Raw genomic sequence first — 24601 nt, 5'->3', positions numbered from 1 at the left:
GGGTTGGCTTATACTTGAGTATATACGGTACACATATCAAAGGGGACTTGTTGATTGAAGAGGGAAGTGGCCAAACAATATTTACTCCACAAATCAAAGGGGACAGATAGTGACTCTGGGCACCGGACAGACACCACAGGACACCGGACAGACACCACAGGACACCGGAGAGACACAGTCGCGGGGGGGGGGCCCGGCCTGACACCCCCCAGTGTGTGGCACCCGGTTGCGCCCCCCCCCCAGCTACAGTCGCGGGGGGGGGGCCCGGCCTGGCACCCGGTTGCCTCTTTTACTTACCCTTCCTCACCGCTGCTGTAAAATTTCTATAATGGCGCCAAACTCCTCCCCTTTGCCTAATTTCCAGTATTTGAAAAAACGCGAGATTTCGTCGGGAGGCATGACGCTGATCTCCCAGGAACCATTGCAAATCGCCTTACTCCTTGTTCGCCTAGGCGATTAAGACAGGAACCTGGATTTTAAAACGATAAAAAGGTATTTACTATCCCAAAAAATAAATGAGATTGTCCATTATGTAATCTAGGCACTAAGGGCATGCAGCACAGCCAAACATTAAAAAATGGGTGGAACTCCTCTTTAATGTTAATATGCAAGAATGCAAATTAGGGCAGTTGGTTGACTGCAGCTGTTTCCGGCTGGGGGTCATTATCTATCACTCTGAATAACAGAGGGTGGATCTAAGACCTAATGGAGACGGCAATCGTATTACTCAGCCATTCAGTGTATAGGGAATATAATCTGGAGGTCTGTCTTGTTATGTTCCTTGATTATAAAAGCACAGATATAAAGAACATGGGACTCTAAAAGCTACTATTCTGATTTATATTTACTCTGTTGGATTTTTGTCATCTGTTGCAAGTATTGGACTTTGTTCTGTGTTGGAAGTCAAAATAAAGTGCTCTCTCTCTGGAAGAATTGGGTTGCTGCTGGAAAATTACTTAATACTTAAACATCAATTATCTAACCACTATATTACTTCACTACACTAACCACCTACTTGTTTTATTTTTTAGGAACCTCAGAAATGATAGGTCCACTGCAGGCGACATCTTGAATTATTACCAATACTATGTAAGGAACAAAAGACTTCAGGACAACTTTGTCTCAGGAGCTGTCGTCACCTCGATTGTAAAACTGAACAGACGTGAGGAAAATTTACCTGAGAAGGACAACCTCTGGGACAGACCCGAGCTTACCACAGATAGACCAGAAGACAAGAGCATCTTCCAAGTGAGCGGCTTCATCGAAAACAATTCAGGAATCAATCAGAATTTCTGTGTCTATGCAAAGAATGTGGTTCTGGCCACAGGGACATATGATAGCCCTTTGAGATTGGGTATCCAAGGAGAAGATCTTCCATTTGTGTCCCATCAGATCTCTGCTCTTGAAGAGGCTGTGAAGACCAAAAAAGTCCATCAAGACTCAGACCCAGTCCTGATCATAGGTGCGGGTTTGACAGCTGCAGATGCCATTCTGTTGGCGCATCACTACAACATCCCCGTAATTCATGCCTTTAGAAGACGGGTTAATGACCCAGCACTCATTTTCAACCAATTACCACAGGTCATGTACCCAGAGTACCACAAGGTGCACCAAATGATGAAAGAACAATCTGTCTTTAAAGGTGGACCCTATGAAGGTTACATGAGCCTTCCTGAGCACCATGCAGTTCACTTTAGTGACAATAAAAAATGTATTTTCAGGGATAAATATGGACAGTGCAAGGCATTCAATGTCTCCATGACCCTAATTCTTATTGGTTCCAACCCTAACTTGGCTTTCCTTCCACAAAATGGCAAGCATCTGGCTCTGGACACAGAGAAGTCAGTCAGCTCCAAAAGGAACCCTCTGGAGATCGATCCATTCACCTATGAGTGCGCACAGGAGAAAGGCCTGTATGCAGTTGGACCCCTGGCTGGGGACTATTTTGTACGCTTTGTTCAAGGAGGAGCTTTATCTGTTGCCAGCTCAGTACAGAAATCTCTGAAGAAACCTCCTTAATAAAAACATGTTATTCTGTAATAAACTGTATCACATCTTAGCCATACCTCTCGCTAAGAAGACATTTTAGTGTGGTATAACACACAACCAGAATGTCTTGGCCAGGACAACAGCCAGACAAATGCAGATCATTCCATCTTGGATGAAGACACTAATGGTGCTGTTTTCCTCTTACTTTGATTCAGTAATGCAATATAATGCATATTTTATACATATAAAGACATAAAAGCTATTATTTTTATATACATTTTGCAGTTTAAAAAAACACTGAAAATATGTCTTTATTTTAGTTACATGGAATATTTTCATACTGGTGAAACTGTTTTAAAGATTTTATGGAAAAATCTGTATTTTATTGTATGTATTTACATATACACTTTTAATACTGAATTTCAGTATATATTTTTGTTTATTATTTTTTCTTAAAGAAGTGTGTGATTAGAGTGCTACTTGTTTTAGGCTAGGTTCACACTGCTGCGAATTCCAAATTGCGGTAAAATCGATTTAAGCGATTTAAGAGACATCTGTGCAGGGTTCAATGTAAATTGCGGCCCGAAATCGCAAAAAGTAGTACAGGAACTACTTTTTGAAATCGGTGCAGCGCCGCAATTGCGGCGTCGCACCGATTAGGACAGTGCCATTGCCGGCAAATGCCGCCGATTTGAGATGCGATTTGACATGTCAAATCGCATCTCAAATCGTACCCAGTGTGAACCAGGGCTTAAAATACGAATGAATTCTATTGTTCCCGGTCTGAAACAAATTTTCCTTATGTCATTTAAAATATGGTATATGGTTCAGAATACCAGCTATTATCCCCTGTTATAGTATTAATTAGTTAAGAGAGAGACTTGTAAAGCGCAACACATGCGAACTGAATCGCCTCTGGGCGCTGTATCCATTTCATGGGTAAGGAACCCCTTGACCTCAGAAGAGATGGGTTTTAATCTTTCTCCTGAAGGCCAAGTGGTCCGACTCCAGTCGGATGGTGGTTGGTAGTGCATTCCACAGGCGAGGTCCCTGGACTGCAAATACTAGGCCCATAGATGATTGGTATCTAATTTGTTCAATTTGGTATGTATGTATGAAGAGGGGAGGGAAGGCTAAATGATTAGCGTTGCCTTATTATCTAGCATAGGTGAGGCTAGCTTAATAGGGATCTTTCACTAGGAAGGGTGCCTATCTGAAAAGCGATTTCCGTTCTTTATAGATAGAGGACACTCCCTAGTTTTATTAGACAACATTCTAAATTTTGTTGTGTGAAAACACTCACAATTAAGCTGAATTTTACAGCCTCAAACATTGGTTGAATTGTGATTTTTTTCTTAAGCCTCGTACACCCGATCGGATTTTCATCGGACAAAGCGTAGGACTTTTGTCCGAAGGGCGTTGGCCAGTAACTTGTATTGCATACAAACGGCACAGAATTGTCGGCCAAAAAACAGAAAACTACGTGGTTTTTCAGCTCTTTAGCGCCACCCTTTAGGCAACGTCTGCTAATGTTGTGTTATGGTTAGCATTGCTTCTGAGCATGCGTGTTTGTACTTTGGAGTTTTTTCCAATGGACTTGTGTACGCACGATCGGATAATCCCACAACACACATTTGTTGTCGGAAAATTTTAAAGCATGCTATCCCATATTTGTTGGTCGAAAAACCGACAATAATTGTCCGATGGAGAGTACAAACGGTCAGATTTTCCGACAACAGCCTGTCATCACACAATTCCCATTGGATAATCCGATCGTGTGTACGAGGCTTTAGTCAAGGATGTTCCTTTCCTATGAGGCTTATAATCCTTTACACAACACTATTTTTAACAATCTTTCAAAATAAAAATTCTGAAAATTTCCACCTGCCAAGACATTTAATGATCACCTTCTGTCCTAGCCAGCCACAGTTCTTGGCCTGGATATGTCTTGAATTGGAGATATGACCAAGTGTTAAAGGGCAAATATATTATATGCAGTTGCCTTTATTTTGTTTATTGGACTAGTGTGGTCTTATTAGCAGCTGTATTAGCTTCTAATATGTTCTTTTAAATGGTAGAATCACTTTCAAAATTGAATGTTTAAAGCAGAGGTTTACCCTAAAAACATGTATATAACATTACATTCTGCATACTTCCAACATTTACAGTATGCCGTTTGTTTTTTGCTGTACATACCGTAGTATTGCTATTTTCCACCTGGCTTCCGGGTGCTCACTCCCGCGGGAGTAGGTGTTCCTATGCAGAGGCGCAGTGTCATGTGGGACTTCGCCCAGATGATTGACGTCTTGAGAAAAACTTCCCCCCGGCGGATAAGGCGTGTCACAAGTTTCTGAAAGTAGCCGAACTGCGAGTCGGCTCTAATACAGCGCTATAAGGCGCCTGCGCACCGACTAGGAGTCGTATAGAGCTGACTGCGCAGGCGCTGTATAGAGTCGACTCGCAGTTCGGCTACTTTCGGAAAATCGTGATGCGCCTTATCCGCCGGGGGGAAGTTTTTCTCAAGACGTCAATCATTTGGGTGAAGTAACATATGACACTGCGCCTCTGCATAGAAACGCCTACTCCCGCGGGAGTGAGTACCCGGAAGCCGGGTGAAAAATAGCAATAATACGGTATGTACAGCAAAAAACAAACAGCATACTGTAAATGTTGGAAGTATGCAGAATGTAATGTTATATACATGTTTTTAGGGTGAACCTCCACTTTAATTGATTTGGTGGGTATAATAAATTGGATCACAATCCCCAATGATATAAAGCAGTATATAATATATGTAACGCACAAGTGACATTCCTCATGCATACACATGCATTTCTGAATGTTGCATTTTAATATAAAACTACTTGAATCCTAAGCGTATCTTGCCGTACTTGATATATACAATCTTTGAAACAAATTGCTTTTTGCACATGGAGAACTTCATGGTTCCAGATGATGTGTTGAAGAAATGGATAGCAACAAACTCAAATATGACCACTTGTTAACTTGCACTGGTAATGTGCTGAACTTAACTCACATTGTAAGGCCAATCCTGTTTAAATGTGTTTTTAATCTGTTATATTAACATGTAAAGCACACCTAAATTATACGACAATATTGGCATATTCCTTTTTAATTTTATATTTTTGTATTTAAGATGGTTATTGTACTTATTTTTGTACTTGACTATATTTTTTAAAATAAACTGGTTCATGTTGACTGCGTTGGCTTCTCAATTGTAACAAAGCCAGGTCCATACAGACATGGGTTGATGAGTTTGGTGTAGAGGAATTTTTGTATTAATTGGAATGTTGATTGCGAATGTGGTTTTCTTGTCCAACATCAGAATATCTTGCAAATGCTCTTTTGGCTTAATGGGCACTAATTCCCACAGACACGCTACAAACACTTGTGGAAACATGTCGTTTTCCTCGACGAGTTCCTTGTTAGGTTTGTCGAGGAACTCGACAAGCTTGCTTTGCGCACACACGGTCAAGACCAAATCTCCTCGTTCTCAAACGCGGTGACGTAGAACACATACAATGGCAGGGGAAGTTCGATTCCACTGGCACAACCCTTGGGGCTGCTTTTGCTAATCTCATGTTACTGCGTGTTAAGTAAAAGTTTGGTAAGAGACGATTTGCACTTTTCAGTCTGTTACGGTGTGACAAATGTGCTATCTCCATTACAAACGCTACTTTTACTCCCGTCTCATACTTTATTCTGAGCATGCGCGGGTTTCTTAGCATACACACGCTCGAGTTTCTCGTCGAAAACCAGCCCAACGAGGAAATTGAGACTCCCGTCGAGGAAAAAGAGAACTTGTTCTCTTTTTTCCTCGTCGAGTTCCTCGACAGTTTCCTCGATAAAAAACGTACACACGACCATTTTCCTCGGCAAAAAAGCTCTGCCACCAAGTTTCTTGATGGATTCTGTTGATTTTCTCGGTCGTGTGTACGAGGCCTAACAGAGCTGTTAATGCTCATATCCTACAAGTATGCAAGAGATATGACTCCTGACACCAATGCCTATATCTGTAGGATTACCATAAAAAGATGAGGATCAGCTGAAAACATCTAAAACCGATCGTTAGTAGGCACAACCATCGGTTAAAAATCCAAGCATGCTCAGAATCAAGTCGACGCATGCTTGGAAGCATTGGACTTCGTTTTTTTCAGCACATCGTTGTGTTTTACGTCACCGCGTTCTGACACGATCGGTTTTTTAACCGATGGTGTGTAGGCGCGACGGACCATCAGTCAGCTTCAACGGTTAACCTATGACAACGGTCCTTCAGACCGTTCTCACCGGATGGACTGATCGTGTGTACAAGGCTTTAAAGGTTAAAGACCATGAGCTAGATTCATGTAGCTCAGCGTATAGTTTGGCCGGCGTAGCGCATCTCATATGCGCTACGCCGACGTAAAATAGGGCGCCCAGACCATTATTCACAAAGATCTGGCGCCGTACGTTGCGCCGGCGTAGGGTAAATAGGCAGGCGTAAGCCCGCCTAATTCAAATGTGGAAGGTAGTGGGCGTGGTGTATACAAAGTAGCCGTGGCCCCATGTAAATTTTTTCACTAACGATCCGTGCATGCGCGCGCATGCTCAGAGTCACGTCGCATATACTCCCTAAGATACGTCGGCTCAATGCTTTCGACGTGAACGTAACCTACGCACATCCCCATTCACGTACCACTTATGTAAACGACGTTAAATTTGACGGCTGTTCCGACGTCCATACTTTAACATTGGCTGCGCCTCATATAGCAGGGGTAACGTTACGTCGGACGTAAGCCTTACGTAAACGGCATAGCGGGCGCAAGTACGTTCGTGAATCGGTGTATCTAGGTCATTTACATATTCTACGCGTAAATCTACGGAAGCGCCCCTAGCGGCCAGCGTAAATATGCACCCTAGATACGACGGCGTACTAACACTTACGTCGGTCGGAGGAAGCTAGAGTTCAGGCGTATCTAGCTACCAGAATGGCACGCATAGATACGACGGCGCATCTTACTACTTATGCGGCGTATCTATAGATACACCGACGTAAGAGCTACGTGAATCTAGCTCCATGACTATGTGTACACATCACAAGGTGGCTTCTTCAGCCCAAAAAACTTGTCTTCTGCATAACTCTTTGGAAAAATATTAACTTTGTTACTGGGTCCTAACTTACCTTGGGTCCTAACCTCAGGGCAAAACTCCAGCAGCTGACATCCACCTGTCCAGTGGAAAAGTCCTAATGGCCAATCAGGGCAACTTCACTAGAGAAAAGAATGGCAGTTTTAAAGAGGCACACAAAAAAGGCTTTTCTAGCTAACAAATGTAAAGCAGGCACTTGTAGTATTGGTTCCTTGGCAAAACTTTTATTTCAAAAGTTTAAGGCCCCATGCACACGAGAAGCAAATGCAAACACATGTAAACTCAAGTTTTCAAAGGCAAAAAACTGTGTTTAAAACGCCAGTTTTTGCCGCGAATTTTGCTGCGTTTTGCCGCGTTTAGCGGCGTTTTACCGCGTTTGCGGCTATCACCGTTCATAACAAAGACATTGTAGACCCTCCCAAAGCTTTGAAACGCAAAAACATTTGCGTCTGAACCCAAAATTTTGCCTCTGAAAAAACGAGCCTAAACCCAACTGCTTTAAAACGCAAAAAAACGTGAATGTGTGCATGGACACATAGGATAACATTAAATGCCCAAATGCCTCTGAACTCGAGTTTACCAGCGTCTCGTGTGCATGGGGCCTAAAACGGCCAACAGGTTCCCTTTACAGCATAAACAAGCTTAGCGTAGGGAATGCCTTTGGAACAGACGGAAACATACTATACATGTCTCCACAGATTAGTTACATAACAGCAGAGAAGTGAAGTTTCATGTGCGGCGTCATGGTAGAACACATTTCAAGCAGGTTGAGATCTGTAGATTGGAGTTTACAAGAACCTAACCTCCTAAATTTATTAGAATGAATGACATAAGCACAAAGACAGCCTGAAGCAAAGTATACTGAATCCTTATGGTAAAACCTCTAATGAATGGCTTGTAATATATTCTCCTATGTGCAGTAGTAATGTTTACGCATGTGAGATTTAGCTCTCTCTCCCAAAAACAAAGGAATGCTATGTTCATTTTAGAGTAATGCCGCGTACACACGATCATTTTTCGGCATGAAAAAAAACGACGTTTTTAAAAACGTAATTTAAAATGATCGTGTGTGGGCTTCACATCGTTTTTCGGCTTCTGAAAAACGTAAAAAAAAAAAAAATTTCAAACATGCTGCATTTTTTAACGTTGTTTTAAAAAATTTAGTTTTTCGGTTTGTAAAAAATGATCGTGTGTGGGCTAAAACAACGTTTTAAACCCGCGGATGCTCAGAAGCAAGTTATGAGACGGGAGCGTTCGTTCAGGTAAAACTACCGTTCGTAATGGAGTAAGCACATTCATCACGCTGTAACAGACAGAAAATCGCAAATCGTCTTTTACTAACACGGAATCAGCTAAAGCAGCCCAAAGGCGAATAGAACTTCCCCTTTAGGCCCTGTACACATTATCAGTCCAAACTGAGGAAAACGCACTGAAGTTCAGTTTCATCGGTTAACCGATGAAGCTGACTGATGGTCTGATGTGCCTACACACCATCAGTTCAAAAACCGATCGAGTCCAACGCGGTGACGTAAAACACGACGTGCTGAGAAAAATTAAGTTCAATGCTTCCAAGCATGCGTCGACTTGATTCTGAGCATGCCCAGGTTTGGAACCGATGCTTTTGCATACTAACCATCAGTTTTGGCCTATCGGTTAGGCGTCCATCGGTTCAATTTTAAAGCAAGTTCTAAATTTTGCGACCGAAGGATAACGAACCAATGGGGGCCCACATACTGTCGGTTTGGACTGATGAAACTGAACTTCAGTCCGTTTTCATCGGTTTTGTCCGACCGTGTGTACAGGGCCTTAGAGTGTTGTCGTACGTGTTGTACGCCACAGCGCTTTTTCATAATTTTTTAAAAACGATGGTGTGTGGGCAACGTCGTTTTTAATGATGAAGTTGGAAAAACTTCGTTTTTTGGACATGCTGAAAAACAACGTTTTTTTCATGCCAAAAAATGATCGTGTGTACCCGGCATAATTGTATAATTGTTTTTCAATATAATAAGGTACATCACAGCCACAGAATCCCTGAAACAATCAGGCTAGTCCTGACAACTTGCTTACACACTCATTAGCGCGGCGTTTAGTATTTCTCGGAAGGCAGTTTAAATATAAGTTTCAAATTTACAAAAGAACGTCTAATTATTATATACATTTTAATACAGATTCCAAAGCATTTTCAAGTTGAATATTAAAGGGTTGGTCCACCGAATGTAGTTCTCAGTAGTTTAGAGGTGTTGCTAGAGTTGTGAAAGACCTGGGGAACCCTAGGGGACCCAGTAGAGATAAATATTATGGTGCACCATGACAAATGGTGGATGTGTCTTAAAGTAGGGTGGGGGGGCTTAAAGGGGAATTTACACATATGACCCAGTACTTGCACCCCATTATATTCCTTAATTACCATGTCACAAACAAACAATTATTATTAAAAAATTAATCCATGACATACGCTTTTCTCCAGGGCCAGCCTTAGGTGTTCAGGCGCCCTGTGTGAGCTAATCCTGTGGCGCCCCCCCCCCCCATCTTCACCCCTCTCCCCCTGGTCACCTAAACATACACAGCACCCTGCATCTCTGGACCTCTTTACATTACACAGCACCCTGCATCTCTGGGCCCCTTTACATTACACAGCACCCTGCATCTCTGGGCCCCTTTACATTACACAGCACCCTGCACCTCTGGGCCCCTTTACATTACACAGCACCCTGCGCCTCTGGACCCCTTTGCATTACACAGCATCCTGCACCTCTGGGCCCCTTTACATTACAGCACCCTGCGCCTCTGGACCCCTTTACATTACACAGCACCCTGCACCTCTGGACCCCCTGCATGTTACACAGACCCCCCTTCAGTGTATCCACCGTTTAATGCAGAACCCCCATTCAGAGTAGCCCCCTCTTCAGAGTAGCCCCTCCGTTCAGTGTCGCCTCTCCCCATTCAGTGTAGCCCCCCTCATTCAGTGCAGCCCCCCTTCAGTGCAGCCCCCCCTTCAGTGTAGCCCCCCTTGTTCAATGCAGCTCCCCCTTCAGTGTAGCCCCCTTGTTCAGTGTAGCCCCCCATTCAGTGCAGCCCCCCCCCCCCTTCAGTACCTCAGATCAGCGCGGCGGCACATGCACAGCAGGTCCCCTCCCCCTGTTTACACATAAAGAGAGAAGAGGGGGAGGCGGCTTCACTCGGCTGTGCCTGTGTGACATCGCACAGACAGGCAGCCCGTGGCCGTAAGAGGAGGGGATGGTAGGTGCAGCGGTGTCACCCTGCACACCCCCTCCCCCTCGCCACTGTAGCTAGCTCGCATCTCCCTGCCTGTGCCAGCGTACCTCTGCCTAAACCCGCGGCGCTGCCACCACGGGTGTAATACAATCGCAGAGGGGGGTGTTGGTCTGACACCCCCCCAGTGTGTGGTACCTGGGGGCGGCTCGCCCCCCCCCCCCCCTTAGTATGGCTCTGGATGGCCGCACAGCGCCCCTGTTGCCCATAGCGCCCTGTGCGGCCACACAGCTCGCACACCCCAAAGGCCAGCCCTGCTTTTCTCCACACAAAATATAGACAGAAAGCTGACACTTTGTCTGACACTACCAAAGGAACTACATTAAAATAGTCATGGACTACTCAGCAAGCAGCACTTGTTGGGAAAATTGTAATTTTGATCAGGAGTATGTAATAAGCAACATACTGTATAATATAGAGTCCAGGGGCCAGAAGTAATGTACAGAGTACAGAAGTAAGGCATACAGGGATCAGAAATGCCTAACACACACATTGCAAGGGTCATGAGTATGTAAAGTAGGGAGTGCATGGTTTAGGAATAAGTCACATTCAGGGTGCATAAAGTGTAGATGTCAAATATATGTTACACATAGAGTACTGTAGTCAGGAATGTATAACACACAGGGTGCAGCAGTCAGAAGTACTGTATATAACATAGCTACAGGAGTAATAATGTGAAAACCAATAAGACAGCAAAATAAATAAAGTAATGGGGAGTAGCTGCAGTGCCAACATAAACGGGTGTTCACACACTAAAAGGATTGAAAAACATAAAAATGTGGCGCTCACTCAATAATATATAAATCTAAACATACATTAAAGTGCATCAAAATTCTTCAACATGACATAAACAATGATTGATAATTCATAAATAATGTGCATAGAATTAATAAATATGTGCAAATGAGCAAATAAGCGCTATATAGTTATAATAATATGCATGTGCATAAAGATAAGTAATCCAGTCCATTCAAGGAGTGCCACCATCCACAGTGTACAAAAAAGTTCCCCCCCAGCCTCTTGCCTCATTCATAGACCCATTACAGGTCAAGCCAAGCCTCTAGAGACAATCAGAATATATCCAGGGGCATGCAAGATCAGAGCACGTAGAACCAGAAGGCAATATCCAAACATCAGAATGCAGATAACATGCAAAAAGAAGATTGGGGCTCCATAGTGTAGTAGAAAAACAGTAATTTATTAAGGAAAAAATAGTCACTCACAGTTAAAATTCAGTAGTACAGCTTCGAACACACAGATACTTCCGGTCTCGGCCCCAACCGGAGTGACAACACCTGGCTCCTGCCTGACGCGTTGCATCACTGAACATGTGACTTCATGAAAGGGTATATTCTGATTGTCTCTGGAGGCTTGGCTTGACCTGTAATGGGGCTATGAATTAGGTGAGAGGCTGGGGCAAACCTTGTGTGCACTGTGGATGGTGGAACTCCTTGGATGGACTGGATTACTTATCTTTATGCACATGCACTTTGTCGCATGACCAGGTCCCAGTCCTCAGGATCGCCCCACCAACAGGTAAGCAAGCCGGGGTCCAGTAGCAAATATAGCAGGTGGGGATCAAGTAGAAGTGTAGTAGAGGAACAAACCAAAGATCAGTGACAAGTGGCTGCAGGTTGGGATCAAGCAGACCCTTAGTCGAGGAACATGCCAAAGGTTGGTAACGAGTGGTAGCGAAGATACGGATGGCAGCAGTAGTGACAAGAGTGAGATATTGGCTGGAGAGATCACAATAATCTAGCAAACAGGAAATGCAAAGGCATGGCTAAAATCAACGTTCATGGTAGGAGCAAAGGGTTCAAGGTACAAGAGAAACAAGACACAAGCTAAGGCTCTATAAGGAATCAGGCAGGGTGCTGTCCAGCATCTCAGGAGGCTCAGCAAGAAGAGACACCACTAGACACAGCAGAGATCCCTGGTTCAGATCTAGGTCCTGACAATATTTCATACATTTCATACTCCTGACTGTATGTTGTGCAGTACTATGCATACTCCTGCCACACTCTGTTTGCCCCTGCTTTATGCTGTATACGTCTTATTGGGGTGATTAGGAGCATTTACCCACACAGATGCTCTATTCCACACTATCTTGTTCTGCACATTTCCTATTCCCCACTGTGCTGTACATTCTCTACTCCTTATTAGCCAATTATGTTCACTGTGCTGTACATTCCCTAATCCATACTGTCCCATTCTGTACACTGTACATTCTATATTCACAGTATCCCATGTACAATGTGCCTTACATTCCCTATTCCACACAGATAAAACCTCTCGGGTCCATTGTGGCATGCCATGGTAATGAGGGTGTTGTACAATTGCATAGGTTTTTTCCTATCGGAGGCCCATTAAATTTTTCATTATGGGGCCCTGTGATTTCTAGTCATGCTCCTGCAGCAAATATACAAGTGTAGCACCCTGTAGTTTTGGCAGAGCGCTTCTTACAAATTTACATACCAGGAAAAGTTATCCTGGTTGATTGATAGAAATCTATTGATTTCTCTCTAAGTTTGGCCCTGTTGCACTTTTCTCTTCTACCACTAGGTGATACTAGATATGAGAAGGGTGGCCCAAGGTCAGGTTATGGGTATATGGGGTATCTCAGCCAATGGACAGGGAGTTAATTGAATCCCTGGGCCTGCTGGGAGAACCTATATATTTGGATGGAGTCAGGTGATCTAAGTTCTATGCCACCTGGACGACTGTCTGGGTGGACGTGTATCGTATTGCCCAGGCTGCTAGCCCGGAGATTGGGCCTATCCTTGGCACATCTGGCTGCTAGGCTGTCTGAGGGCCTATCCAGAAGCAAGAGAGCAGCGCAGGGTTCAGATTGTGGCTTGCAGTCTAACCAAAAGTGCCGGTTCTGCCGGCAGGAGATCCTGTGATGGTCGGAGGTAGAGAGGAAGCTGTCACCAGTAAGGGACTATCCGCCTTATTACCAGGGACCACAGTAAGTAACTGAAGCAAGTACCGGAGAAGCATTCTCACCAGATGGGGACAGTGAAAAATTGAGAAACTTCAGTGGAAATCAAGCCAGGGACCCAAGCCAGTGGAGGTGACGCTTGCAGAGCAGCCTTGTGTGTAAAGCTAGGGACTGAGCGGGTCAGCGTGTGTGAAGCTGAGAGGCATCTAGAGTGCCAAGCTAGGGACCCAACAGAGAAGCGGGGGGTGACGCTTGAGGTAGATACCACCGTGAAGATTGGAGGAGCTCAAGGGCATAGGTGTATTGCATTAGGATGTGCACCCCAAAGCTCAAACACACACTACTGATCACTCATGATATTAATTCAGAAAGGGAAGGGTATGGTCAATTACATATTTACCGGCCCCTTCCTCCACTCATCCTAAAACATCCTTGCAGCAACAGCTGGCGGGAGAGGAGGGAAACTGTTCGCACTGCAGGGGGAAGGGGGAGCCAGGGAAGTAGGGGGAATCTGTGCTGTAAAGGGTGATTAGGGTGGGCCTGGGCACACATGGCACAACCTATGCGCACGCCTATGCTCAAGGGATTCATTTGCAGTGAAACAGAGGGTCTAGAGAGAGACCGGAAAGCTCAGTGTATGGAAGAACTATAAGGAGAAGTTGTAGTGAAGCTAAAAGAACTGTTACGCTTTGTGTTAGGAACTGTTAAAGACCGTTGCCATAGGAGACAGCATTCCTGCACATGCTTCTTGCTGGAGGCCTTTCCCAGGGCTGATCCTAGGGTCACAGGCGCCTGGGTGCAGAAATATTTCTGGCGCCCCCACATGGGCGTCGTCATTTTACTAACTCCTCCCTTTTACAAATGTTTCTATGGCAATGACTCAACCACAGAGATGCTCCCCCACGAAGTCTTCATTAACCTGGGATCCTTACATGATCTCTTAACAATAAACAAAATACAGGAAGAGAAGCAGAGTACTTTATTGGGAACTAGAGGGGGGCCTCTGTGATGAGAGTCTGTTAGATGTTCGGCGCCCCCACCTCTGCAGGCGCCTGGGTGCAATGCACCCTGTGCACCCTGCCTAGGATCAGCCCTGGCCTTTCCCTGCATGGCTGTCCTATTGAAGTCTCGGAGTCGGCTAATTGAGTTTGCAACTATCTAAGGGTGTCCTGGCCCTATCCCTCGTTCCCCCCAAAAAATACAAAAAGGACTGTTAAGAGAAATAAAACCTCTTTTACATCCAAGAAGTGTCTGGCGCCCAATGACTTTCACCATCTTTGCACCCACTATGCTTCACAACCCACTACATACAGAAGGATGTCAGCTATCCCTGGCCCTAGAGGTTCTCATTAGACCGAAGGAGGCCTGGGACCTTGCTACACAAGTTTTAGTAAAACTGGAGTATTGCCATATTAAAAGCAAATATTTGCTTGCCGTAGGTTTTAGCCCATTTACACTATTAGCATCAAGTTGCTTGATAAGCTTTAGTCAATATATTCTTTCCACAAACTTGGACAGCTAAGTGCATCAATAAATTTCACTCAACTAAAACTGCTTTCAAACATAGTGAATGAATGCTCTAATCATCTGCAAAACACTTTACATAAACCCCCATTAATTTGATTGCAGAGATGGCATTTGCTAAATTTTACCCAAGACAGGAAATACAGTAGTTTCACCAAATTTGCAGTGATCGTATATTAACCTTCTAAAATAATAGGGCATTAAGGTAGAAAAACTTGAAATTGCAGCAGTTCATTAATTTAAAGAAGTAACATGTTTTCGTCGAACCTATCTGCAGCGCTACACTGGAAGGAGCCACTTGGTAATCTGGGTTCTCTGTTCCACACCTCGACTTCAAGAACAGCCTCAGCTTCTCTGACACACCAGGTCGAACTAAAGTCACTGCGCGCACTTATAGATATATGAGCATAGATACCTTTAACTTGGTTGTGGGCTAATACTAGAAACTAGACACAAGGGGGTAGATTCACGTAGATCGGCGTTTCTTTGTGCGGGCGTAACGTATCCTATTTACGTTACGCCTCCGCAACTTTTACAGGCAAGTGCCGTATTCTTAAAAGAAAGTTGCGGCGGCGTAGCGTAAATAGGCCGGCGTAAGCCCGCCTAATTCAAATAGTGAAGAGGTGGGCGTGTGTTATGTAAATTAGGCTTGACCCGACGTGATTGAGGTTTTTCCCGAACGGCGCATGCGCCGTCCGTGGAATTTCCCAGTGTGCATTGCTCCAAAGTACGCCGCAAGGACGTCATTGGTTTGGACGTGAACGTAAATGACGTCCAGCCCCATTCACAGACGAATTACGCAAACGACGTAAAAAAATGTAAATAAAAATTTGACACGAGATCGACGGCCATACTTAACATTGGTACGCCGCACTTACGCCACCATGTAGCAGGGGTAACTATACACCGGGAAAAGCCTAACGTAAACTGCGTAAATGTACTGCGTCGTCCGGGCGTACATTCGTGAATTTGCGTATCTTGCTGATTTACATATTTTGACGCGTAAATCAGCATACACACCCCTAGCGGTCAGCGGAAAAATGCAGTTACGATCTGACAGCGTAAGAGACTTACACCGGTCGGATCTAATAGAAATCTATGCGTAACTGATTCTATGATACGGTCGATACGACCGGCCGGACTCAGAGATACGACGGCGTATCTGGAGATATGCCGTCGTATCTTGTCTGTGAGTCTACCCCAAGATCGTTAGTGAATGAACTGTATTGGTGTAGATTAGTATAAATGATGGTATGCTACATGTCGCCCACCTATATGACATCATTGCCACAAACTCTACACCAATTTTATCACCTTGAACTGAGGAAGTGGCAATTTAAAGCCTTGAAACATGTTTTATTTTGTGAAATAAAGTAATTGGATGTTTTACAAAAGCAGACAACTCGTGCCTATCCTTTGAACAAGCACATGAGGCACCTCTGCCAATTGAACTACCCAAGGGTGCTTTTCCTCTTTCTACCATTTCGTTCACCCACCTTAGAACCCCTAAAGAGCACCCACAATGGGAATGCCCAAGTAATAGACAGCGGAGACAGGTTTTCTCCACCCACGCACTCGGAAGGCCACATGTCGTCGTCGTCATTCCCCCTAGATAGATGACCTCAGCCTCAACAGTTGTTAGTCCATTTTGACCTTTGTACTTTTATTGTAAAGGCACTGTATCCTTGTTATGGAATTATTCTACTACACTATAAGGGCTCTCCCATCTTCCTTTCTTTCCTTTTTGGTGGAAAATCTGAGCTTTCCCAGAAACCCCTGGCTAGCTCTACAGGATACTTCGGTCCGCAATATACCATCACAAAGCTTTTTTTACTAGACAATGCAAACTCTAAAGTAACTTTAAATAGAGTTCTATACTACTAAACTGAAATCACAATGTTAAATGTTTTGTGGATAAGGGTACTGTAACTGGCTTAAAGTGCACTCTAAAAGAAATGCTAAGTCCTGTGTAATATCTCCTGAGAGGTACCTATAAACTAAGCAAATGTGCAAGGGTCTCTTGGCAGCAACTATAAATGGGCAGTCTTTAGTCCTGAGTCTTCAGCCGACTAACGTTGGGGCCAAATTATACCATTGCCATGCATAGGAAAACTTACAATAAGGCCTGAAAGCAGTGCATAGGAGAAAACTGTGCATAGGAGAAAACTGGAAGCTGGGACCCGGAAGTGACATGACCAGAAGCGCTGTAAGTTTCGTAATTAATACTTCATCAGGAAGGTATCATTTTAAATATTGTTTGGCGCAAGTTTTTTTCCTACATTTCCTCTGCTGCTTCCCAGGAGAGAAGGGGAGTGGGGAAAAATGGGGGAACTTAACACAGAGCTGTTGCTACACACTCTGTCCCTCTCTGTAGTGGCGGTGGGGTAAGGATGAGCAGGGGGATCACACAGCCCGAACGGCACAGCAGTGAGTTGAAAAATACGGTGACACAAGAGCACACCACCCAGCACAGCTGCTACATATCAGTCCCTGGGTGGAACACTGCTTTAATGCATTCTATAGATTAAAGTGTTTGTAAAGGCTGTTTTATTTTTTTAAATAACAAACATGCCTATACTTACCTGCTCTGTGCAAGGGTTCTGCACAGAGCGGCCCTGATCCTCCTTTTCTAGGGTCCTCCGGTGGCACTCCTGGCTCCTCCTCCTCATTAAGTGCCCCCACGGAGAGCTGCATTCCATGGGGGCTCTCATGCGGGCGCACTCCCGAGTCCTTCTGCTGCATCCATTGACACAGACAGCAGGACTTGGCCCCGCCCATCATGCCTCTGCCTGTGGGAGTCATGCTTGTAACTGTCAGCCTTGCAAAGCTTCATGGGACTTGTAGTTTCGTAACAGCTGGAGGCCCGCCAGTTTGAGACCCTGCTTTAGGGCAAAAAAAACTTTCGTAGCTGCAGGATCTCCCCAGTTCCCCCCCTATACTTACTTGAGCCCAATCCCGACCCAGCGATGTGCACGAGTGCAGTGGCTCTCGCCGCTGTCTTCCATCTCATTGGGCATATTAATAGCAATGGCTCCCGCTACTGTCCATAAAATGATGTTAAGAGAGAGCAGGGGACAACCAGTCTGTGTCAATGAAGCCCCCATAAAAAGCGGATTGCTATGGGGGCACTCGTCGAAGAGAAGGAGCCTGGAGCGCTGGTGGGAGACACCAGGGGCCAGATTCACAAAGGACTTACGACCGCGTATCTCCATGTATGCCGTCATAAGTCAGAATGTGCGCCGTCGTATCTTTGCGACTGATTCATAGAATCAGATACGCCTCACTGTTGCCAAGATATGAGTGGCGTAAGTCTCCTACGCCGTTGTATCTTGGGGTGCATATTTACGCTGGCCGCTAGGGGCGCTTCCGTATATTTCCGCATTGAATATGCAAATGAGCTAGATACGCCGATTCAGAAACGTACTTGCGCCAGTTGGATTTAGCTACGTCGTTTACGTAAGGCATCGGTCCGGCGTAACTTTACCCCTCATAAAGCAGGGGTAAGTCATGTTAGGTATGGACGTCGGAAACGTCGGAACAGCGTCGTATTTTACGTTGTTTGCGTAAGTCGTACGTGAATGGGCGTAGGTTACGTTCACGTTGACTAAGCATTGAGCCGGCGTAACTTAGGGAGAAAATTCGACGTGATACTGAGCATGTGCGTGTATGGTCACGATTCATTTCCATACAACACGCCCCCTACCAGCCTACTTTGAATTTTGAATTACGCGGGCTTACGCCGGCCCATTTACGCTACACCGCCGTAACTTAGGGCACAAGTTCTTTGTGAATACGGTACTCGCCTCTCTAAGTCACGGCGGCGTAGCGTATATGAGATACGCTACGCCAGCAGAAACTTAGGCCATTCTTTCTGAATCCGAGCCCAGAAGACAAAACCATTTCACAGAGCAGGTAAGTATAACACGTTTATTATTTTAATAAAAAAAAAATGAAGGTTTAATGTTACTTTCACGCCATTCCAATACAGACAGGGTTGCGGTTGTACCTTGCTAAAGGGAGCGGAAGATTCCATCCAGAACCCAATATTGGTTAAAGCGGGAGTTCACCCATTTATTAAATTTTTCCCCTTTTCCCCTTAGATTCCTGCTCATTCGGTCTAGGGGAATCGGCTATTTGTATTAAAATATGATCAGTACTTACCCGTTTTCATGATGCATCTTCTTCCGTCGCTTCCGGGTATGGGTCTTCGGGAGCGGGCGTTCCTTCTTGATTGACAGTCTTCCGAGAGGCTTCCGACGGTCACATCCATCGCGTCACTCGTAGCCGAAAGAAGCCGAACGTCGGTGCGGCTCTATACTGCGCCTGCGCACCGACGTTCGGCTTCTTTCGGAAAATCGTGACGCGATGGATGCGACCGTCGGAAGCCTCTCGGAAGACTGTCAATCAAGAAGGAACGCCCATTCCCGCAGCCCATACCCGGAAGCGACGGAGAGGATGCATCTCGTAAACGGTAAGTACGGATCATTTTTTAAAACAATTAGCCGATTCCCCTAGACAAAACGAGCAGGAATCGAAGGGGAAAATGTGCTCTCTGAGGGTGAACCTCCGCTTTAAAGTACATGAACAGTAATTCTACAACAGTGCTAAATGAATTGAATGTAAGCTGAAAGTACTCAGCAGCAAGTTACAACATATAATTAAATATCTAAATAGTCAACAGAATTTCAATGAAAAAAATTAACTATCCAAATCACAAATCTGCTGTGAATTAAAAAAAAAAATTAACAATAGTTGCTTAACTGAATGGTCTGGTCATTTCCTTGGAACATTGAATATATAAAATGAGGGGTGACCAGGTTTATCTCTGTACCAGGAGAAAAAAAGTAAGTAAGCAAGTTGCTGAACTTGATGAACTGCAATGTTTTAGGCCACGAGTCATGTAAGGGTCATTGAAAAGTTTTGACACTGCTGAAGATGTGTAACAGAGCTTTTATTATGAGAAAGCAAACACATGAACTTGCTGAACTTACACCTACTTGTAACTCCACACTAGCCTGTGTAGCTATCTTACTATGGCAGCTGAGACGCTATCAGTGGTGTAAGAATAGCCATTTGGTTCCCGTGGGGCCTAGAGGTGGAAGGGTGCCTTATTAGGGGGGCGTTAAGGTCATTTATACATGGAAAATACTGTATGTGTGCATGTAAAGACAACACATAACCATGGAAATATTTTTCCATGGTTATGTGATATAGTATATGTTTTGGGGGTTTATTTTGAGATGTGCAAAGAGAGATCACACAAACTCTTGCAGGTAAAATCAAACTACATTTAAAGTTAGAAAACAATTTTCTAACATTACATTGTGCTCGCTCTCGACATTGACAGTACGCTGATGTTTTTTTTTTTTTTTTTTGCCGTACATACCGTTTTATCGCTATTTTCCCCGCCGGCTTCCGGGTAGTGGCTCCCGCGGGAGTGGGCGTTCCTATGCACAGGCTAAGTGATTGACGTGATGACAAAAGCTTCCCCACGGCGCATAAGGCGCATCACGAGTTGCCGAAAGAAGCCAAACGTCGGTGCGCAGGCGCCGTATAGCACCGACTCACAGTTCGGCTTCTTTCGGCAACTTGTGACGCGCATTATGCGCCGTGGGAAAGCTTTTGTAATCACGTCAATCACTTAGCCTGTGCATAGGAACGCCCACTCCCGAGGGAGCTACTACCCGGAAGCCGGCGGGGAAAATAGCGATACAACGATATGTACGGCAAAAAAAAAACATCAGCGTACTGTCAATGTCGAGAGTAAGCACAATGTAATGTTAGAAAATTGTTTTTAGGGTGAACCTCCGCTTTAACATTGAATTAAGTAATGACAGATAGAAGTAACAAAATGTAATAATGTTGGAAAAATATAACCAGAAACGTAGCTATAGATGCCTTTTACCAAGGAGTTCTCGCCTGCTTTCCAATGATTTGGCAGGTGACCAAACTAGGCACGTGCGTGTAGCAGCCTTAGTAAGAGACTAACTTATTCCTGTGGTATATGCAGTGCCGATCCTGACCTCCCTGGGGCCCTAAGCAAAATGACATGTCACATTAAAGTTGAGAAGCGGGGGTGCTGCCGAAAATGACATGTCACACTAAAGTTGAGAAGCGGGGGGGCGCTGCCAACAGTGACATTGCCAACAGTGTTCTGCTGTCAGAAATGACATCTTACATTAAAGTGAGAAGCAGGGGGTGCTGCCTTCTTACCTGTTCTCCCATGCAGCCAGTGGGTTGAGAAGTGGGGTGAGGAGCCGTAAATGACTTCTCATCAGGCTGGGGCCTCTAGTAATTTGGGGGGCCCTCCGCAGCTTCGTGGGGGCCCTAAGCGGCTTGCATAGTGAGCCTATAGGGCGGATCGGCCCTGGGTATATGAGGTGTGTCTAAAAAGTTTGGTGAATGGTTCAATATCTCAATGGTAACATGGGCCAGGTGCGTGCACGCACATGGCTGTCCAGAGACACATCAAGAAGTGCCACCTAGCGTGAAGTACACGTGACTGTCAGGGTAAACCCGCTAAGGGGAGTCAAGCGTAGTCAGTGTGAAAGGTAGGGTCACAGTGCAATGGAGCAACAAGTGAACATCATTTTCTGCTACAAATTACGGAAAATGGCAACAGAGACACAAGAAATGTCGGTGCAAGTATACAGGACGGAAGCCATAAGCAGAAAATGTGTTTACAACTACTTCAAATGCTTCCATGACAGTAAACAACTGAGGATGAGCTACGTTCGAGTTGGCCGTCAGAACACCAGACATGATCAAGCGAGTGCAACAAATACTTGCACAAGATTGGCGACTGACTTTACGATTGATAGCAAGGACACGGTGCGCATCATCGTCTATTAGGATTTGGGTAAGCCGAGGATCTGTTCCAGGTTCGTGCCGCACAAGCTAACAGACAAACAGAAAGCAAAATAAATAGAAACCTCTGGAGATTTATTTTCCATGTATGACCAGGATCTATCCTTTCTGTGAACCATCAGCACACGGGATGAGACCTGGTGCTAACAGTTGGATTGTGTGCACCAATTCTTGGCTCAGCACGGCCTACCTGTTATCGATCATCTACCGTACTCCCCTGATCTGGCGCCTGCACACTTCGTTCTGTTTCCCTGCCTGAAGAGCGTCATGCCAGGCGCACGTTTTGCAGACATGGCAGCAATCCAAGAATGGAAATCAGTTTGTAGTCTTTTCATTGCAAACAATTCCTAAAGAGGCCTTTGCTGACAGTTTCCAGAAGAAGAACATTGCCAACTGTGTGTTGTAAAGGATGGCCAATATTTTTGAAGGCCAATAAAGGTAATTTGTTTTGTATCTTCTGTTTTGTTTGTTTTCTAATACCATTCATCAAACTTTTTAGACACACCTCATTTACAGGAATAATTGGTAGTAAAGACCAATCATAACCCTTGGAAAATAAGATTACCTTTAGGACCCCTTTCACACTGAGGAGTTTTTCAGGCGGTTTAGCGCTAAAAATACCGCCTAAATACCGCCTGAAAAACTCCTGCCCTGCAGTCTCAATGTGAAATCCCGTGGCCTTTCACACTGAGGCGATGCGCTGGCGGGACCGCTCCAAAATTCCTGCCATCAGCACCTTTGGAGCAGTGAGAGGAGCGGTGTGTTTACCGCTCCTCCACCGCTCCTTCCCATTGAAATCAATGGAACACTGCGGTAATACCTTTTGTATTAACCCTTTTTTTGGGGGTTAAAATCGCACCGCTAGTGGCCGAATAATGCCGCAATTCCGACGGTATAGTGCTCTAAAAATAGGGGCACTATACCGCCACCGCACCTCCCGCCCTGGTGTGAAAGGGGCCTTAAAGCGGATGTTCCACCCCAAAAATATATTAAAAGCCAGCAGCTACAAATACTGCAGCTGCTGACTTTTAATATAAGGACACTTACCTGTCCTGGAGTCCAGCGCCGTCCGCAGCAGAGCACGAGCGATCGCTCGTCACCCTGCTGCTCCCCCCTCCATCCACGCCGAGGGAACCAGGAAGTGAAGCGCTCCGGCTTCACTGCCCGGTTCCCTACGGCGCATGCGCGAGTCGCGCCGCGCCCGCCGATTGGCTCCCACTGTGTGCTGGGAGCCGAGTGTTCCCAGCACACAACGGGGCGGGGCGACGGGATGTGACGCAATGCCCGTCTTTTGCCCGTGAATGCCGGGCCGGAAGTGGGTGCAAATACCTGTCTTTAGACAGGTATCTTCACCCCCCTCCCCCCTGAAAGGTGTCAAATGTGACACCGGAGGTGGGGAGGGTTCCGATCAGCGGGACTTCACTTTAGGGTGGAGAACTGCTTTAAGGAAAATTGCACACGTTCTTGAGGAGCCTTGGACAGTTGGTCAGTTTGTAGCATTAGGTAAATTAAGGTAAAACCTTGCCTATATGGTCCTTTACCCAGGCGTGGGTTGCATTCTCATGCCATAACAAGGAAAAATAATTTTCTCTACCAATAACCAGTTAACACACTTCTGCACTGAGAACACACTGACAGCAGGATCCCAGCATAGTGATCATGGTTTATGATCAGGATTTTTCTGTCATTGGAGCACTGTGACCATTGCCGGATTTAAAAGGGGGAAAACAGGAAATTGCCCGCAACCCCCCCCCCCCCCCCTGGTAGAGAGAGTCTCCCTGCCAGATGGGGCCCCAGAATTACCTCTAAACTTTATTAGTGCGTTAGTTGAGGAAATTATCCAGTTGAAAACGTTGCCAAACTCCGGTCATGACTCACTTCATCTCAACAGCCAATTTTATTACATGATGAAGGGCTTGCTGATACCTTTCCAGGTGTAGCTCCTAGAATATATTTGAACATGATGATCATTCAGCAGATCGACACTGATAAAGAATTATCTGAGAACCACGATGAAACATGAAAGACTAAATGTCCTCAAGATGAAACAGTTTAAAGAGCTAGTTAAATATTTTGCAGGTGCTAAGTGTAGGAAGAAAGAGTTTTTCTAAATATTGTAGTGTGATGCATAACTGTGATGTATAACTCTCCAGTTCCAATTATCTCTGTAATGTGTATTCTTATAGTGAAGTCAGTCAGAAGACAAGTGTCTTCCTCGTAATCTAAATTATATATATATATATATATATATATATATATATATATATATATATATACCGTATTTATCGCCGTATACCGCGCACTATTTTGCCCTGAATATCAGGGCAAAATCGTGGGTGCGCGATATACGCCAATACCCGCTTTCCCGCCACGAGTTTGAATACTGCGCCGGCATATACCGAGCGCAGTACACTCGTGAATCTTCGGACAGTCTCGGCGCCTCTCGCACTGACGTCCTGAGCGTACAGGACGTCAGCGCGACAGTTGCCGAGCCTGCCCGAAGATTCACGAGTGTACTGCGCTCGGTATATATGCCGGCGCAGTATTCAAACTCGTGGCGGGAAACGAGCGGGGAGGACGCGAGGACGCCGGAGAAGGACGCCAGACCCGCCAAAGAGGACCCCCGAACCGCCGAAGAGGACCCCCGACCCGCCAAAGAGGACCCCCGACCCGCCGAAGACGGACACTGGACCCGCCGAAGACGGACACCGGACCCGCCGAAGAGGACACCCGAAGCCGCAGAAGGACGCCGGACCCTACGAGGCCGCCGATAGACGCCACGCAAGACACAAAAACTGTAAGTACAAAAAATCAAAAAACATTTTTTTCCACAGGATTAGGGGCCACTTTAGGGGTGCG

At 45.3% G+C, this 24601-nt stretch overlaps 1 protein-coding gene across 1 annotated transcript in view; it reads left to right on the top strand.

Moving 5' to 3' along the window:
• Positions 1 to 2264, top strand: part of OSGIN1 (oxidative stress induced growth inhibitor 1) — a 44331-nt gene extending 42067 nt beyond the window's left edge. Inside the window, exon 6 of the mRNA XM_040329102.1 lies at positions 1032 to 2264. Within this exon, the coding sequence (XP_040185036.1) occupies positions 1032 to 2019 (988 nt within the window). The 3' untranslated portion in view covers positions 2020 to 2264. The remainder of the gene's footprint in view (positions 1 to 1031) is intronic.
• The last annotated feature ends 22337 nt before the right edge of the window (positions 2265 to 24601 follow it).

Source organism: Rana temporaria, chromosome 11 (genome assembly GCF_905171775.1).
Source record: "Rana temporaria chromosome 11, aRanTem1.1, whole genome shotgun sequence".
In the NCBI taxonomy this organism is placed as follows: Eukaryota; Metazoa; Chordata; class Amphibia; order Anura; family Ranidae; genus Rana; species Rana temporaria.
This window is presented reverse-complemented; position numbering and strand designations above follow the sequence as displayed.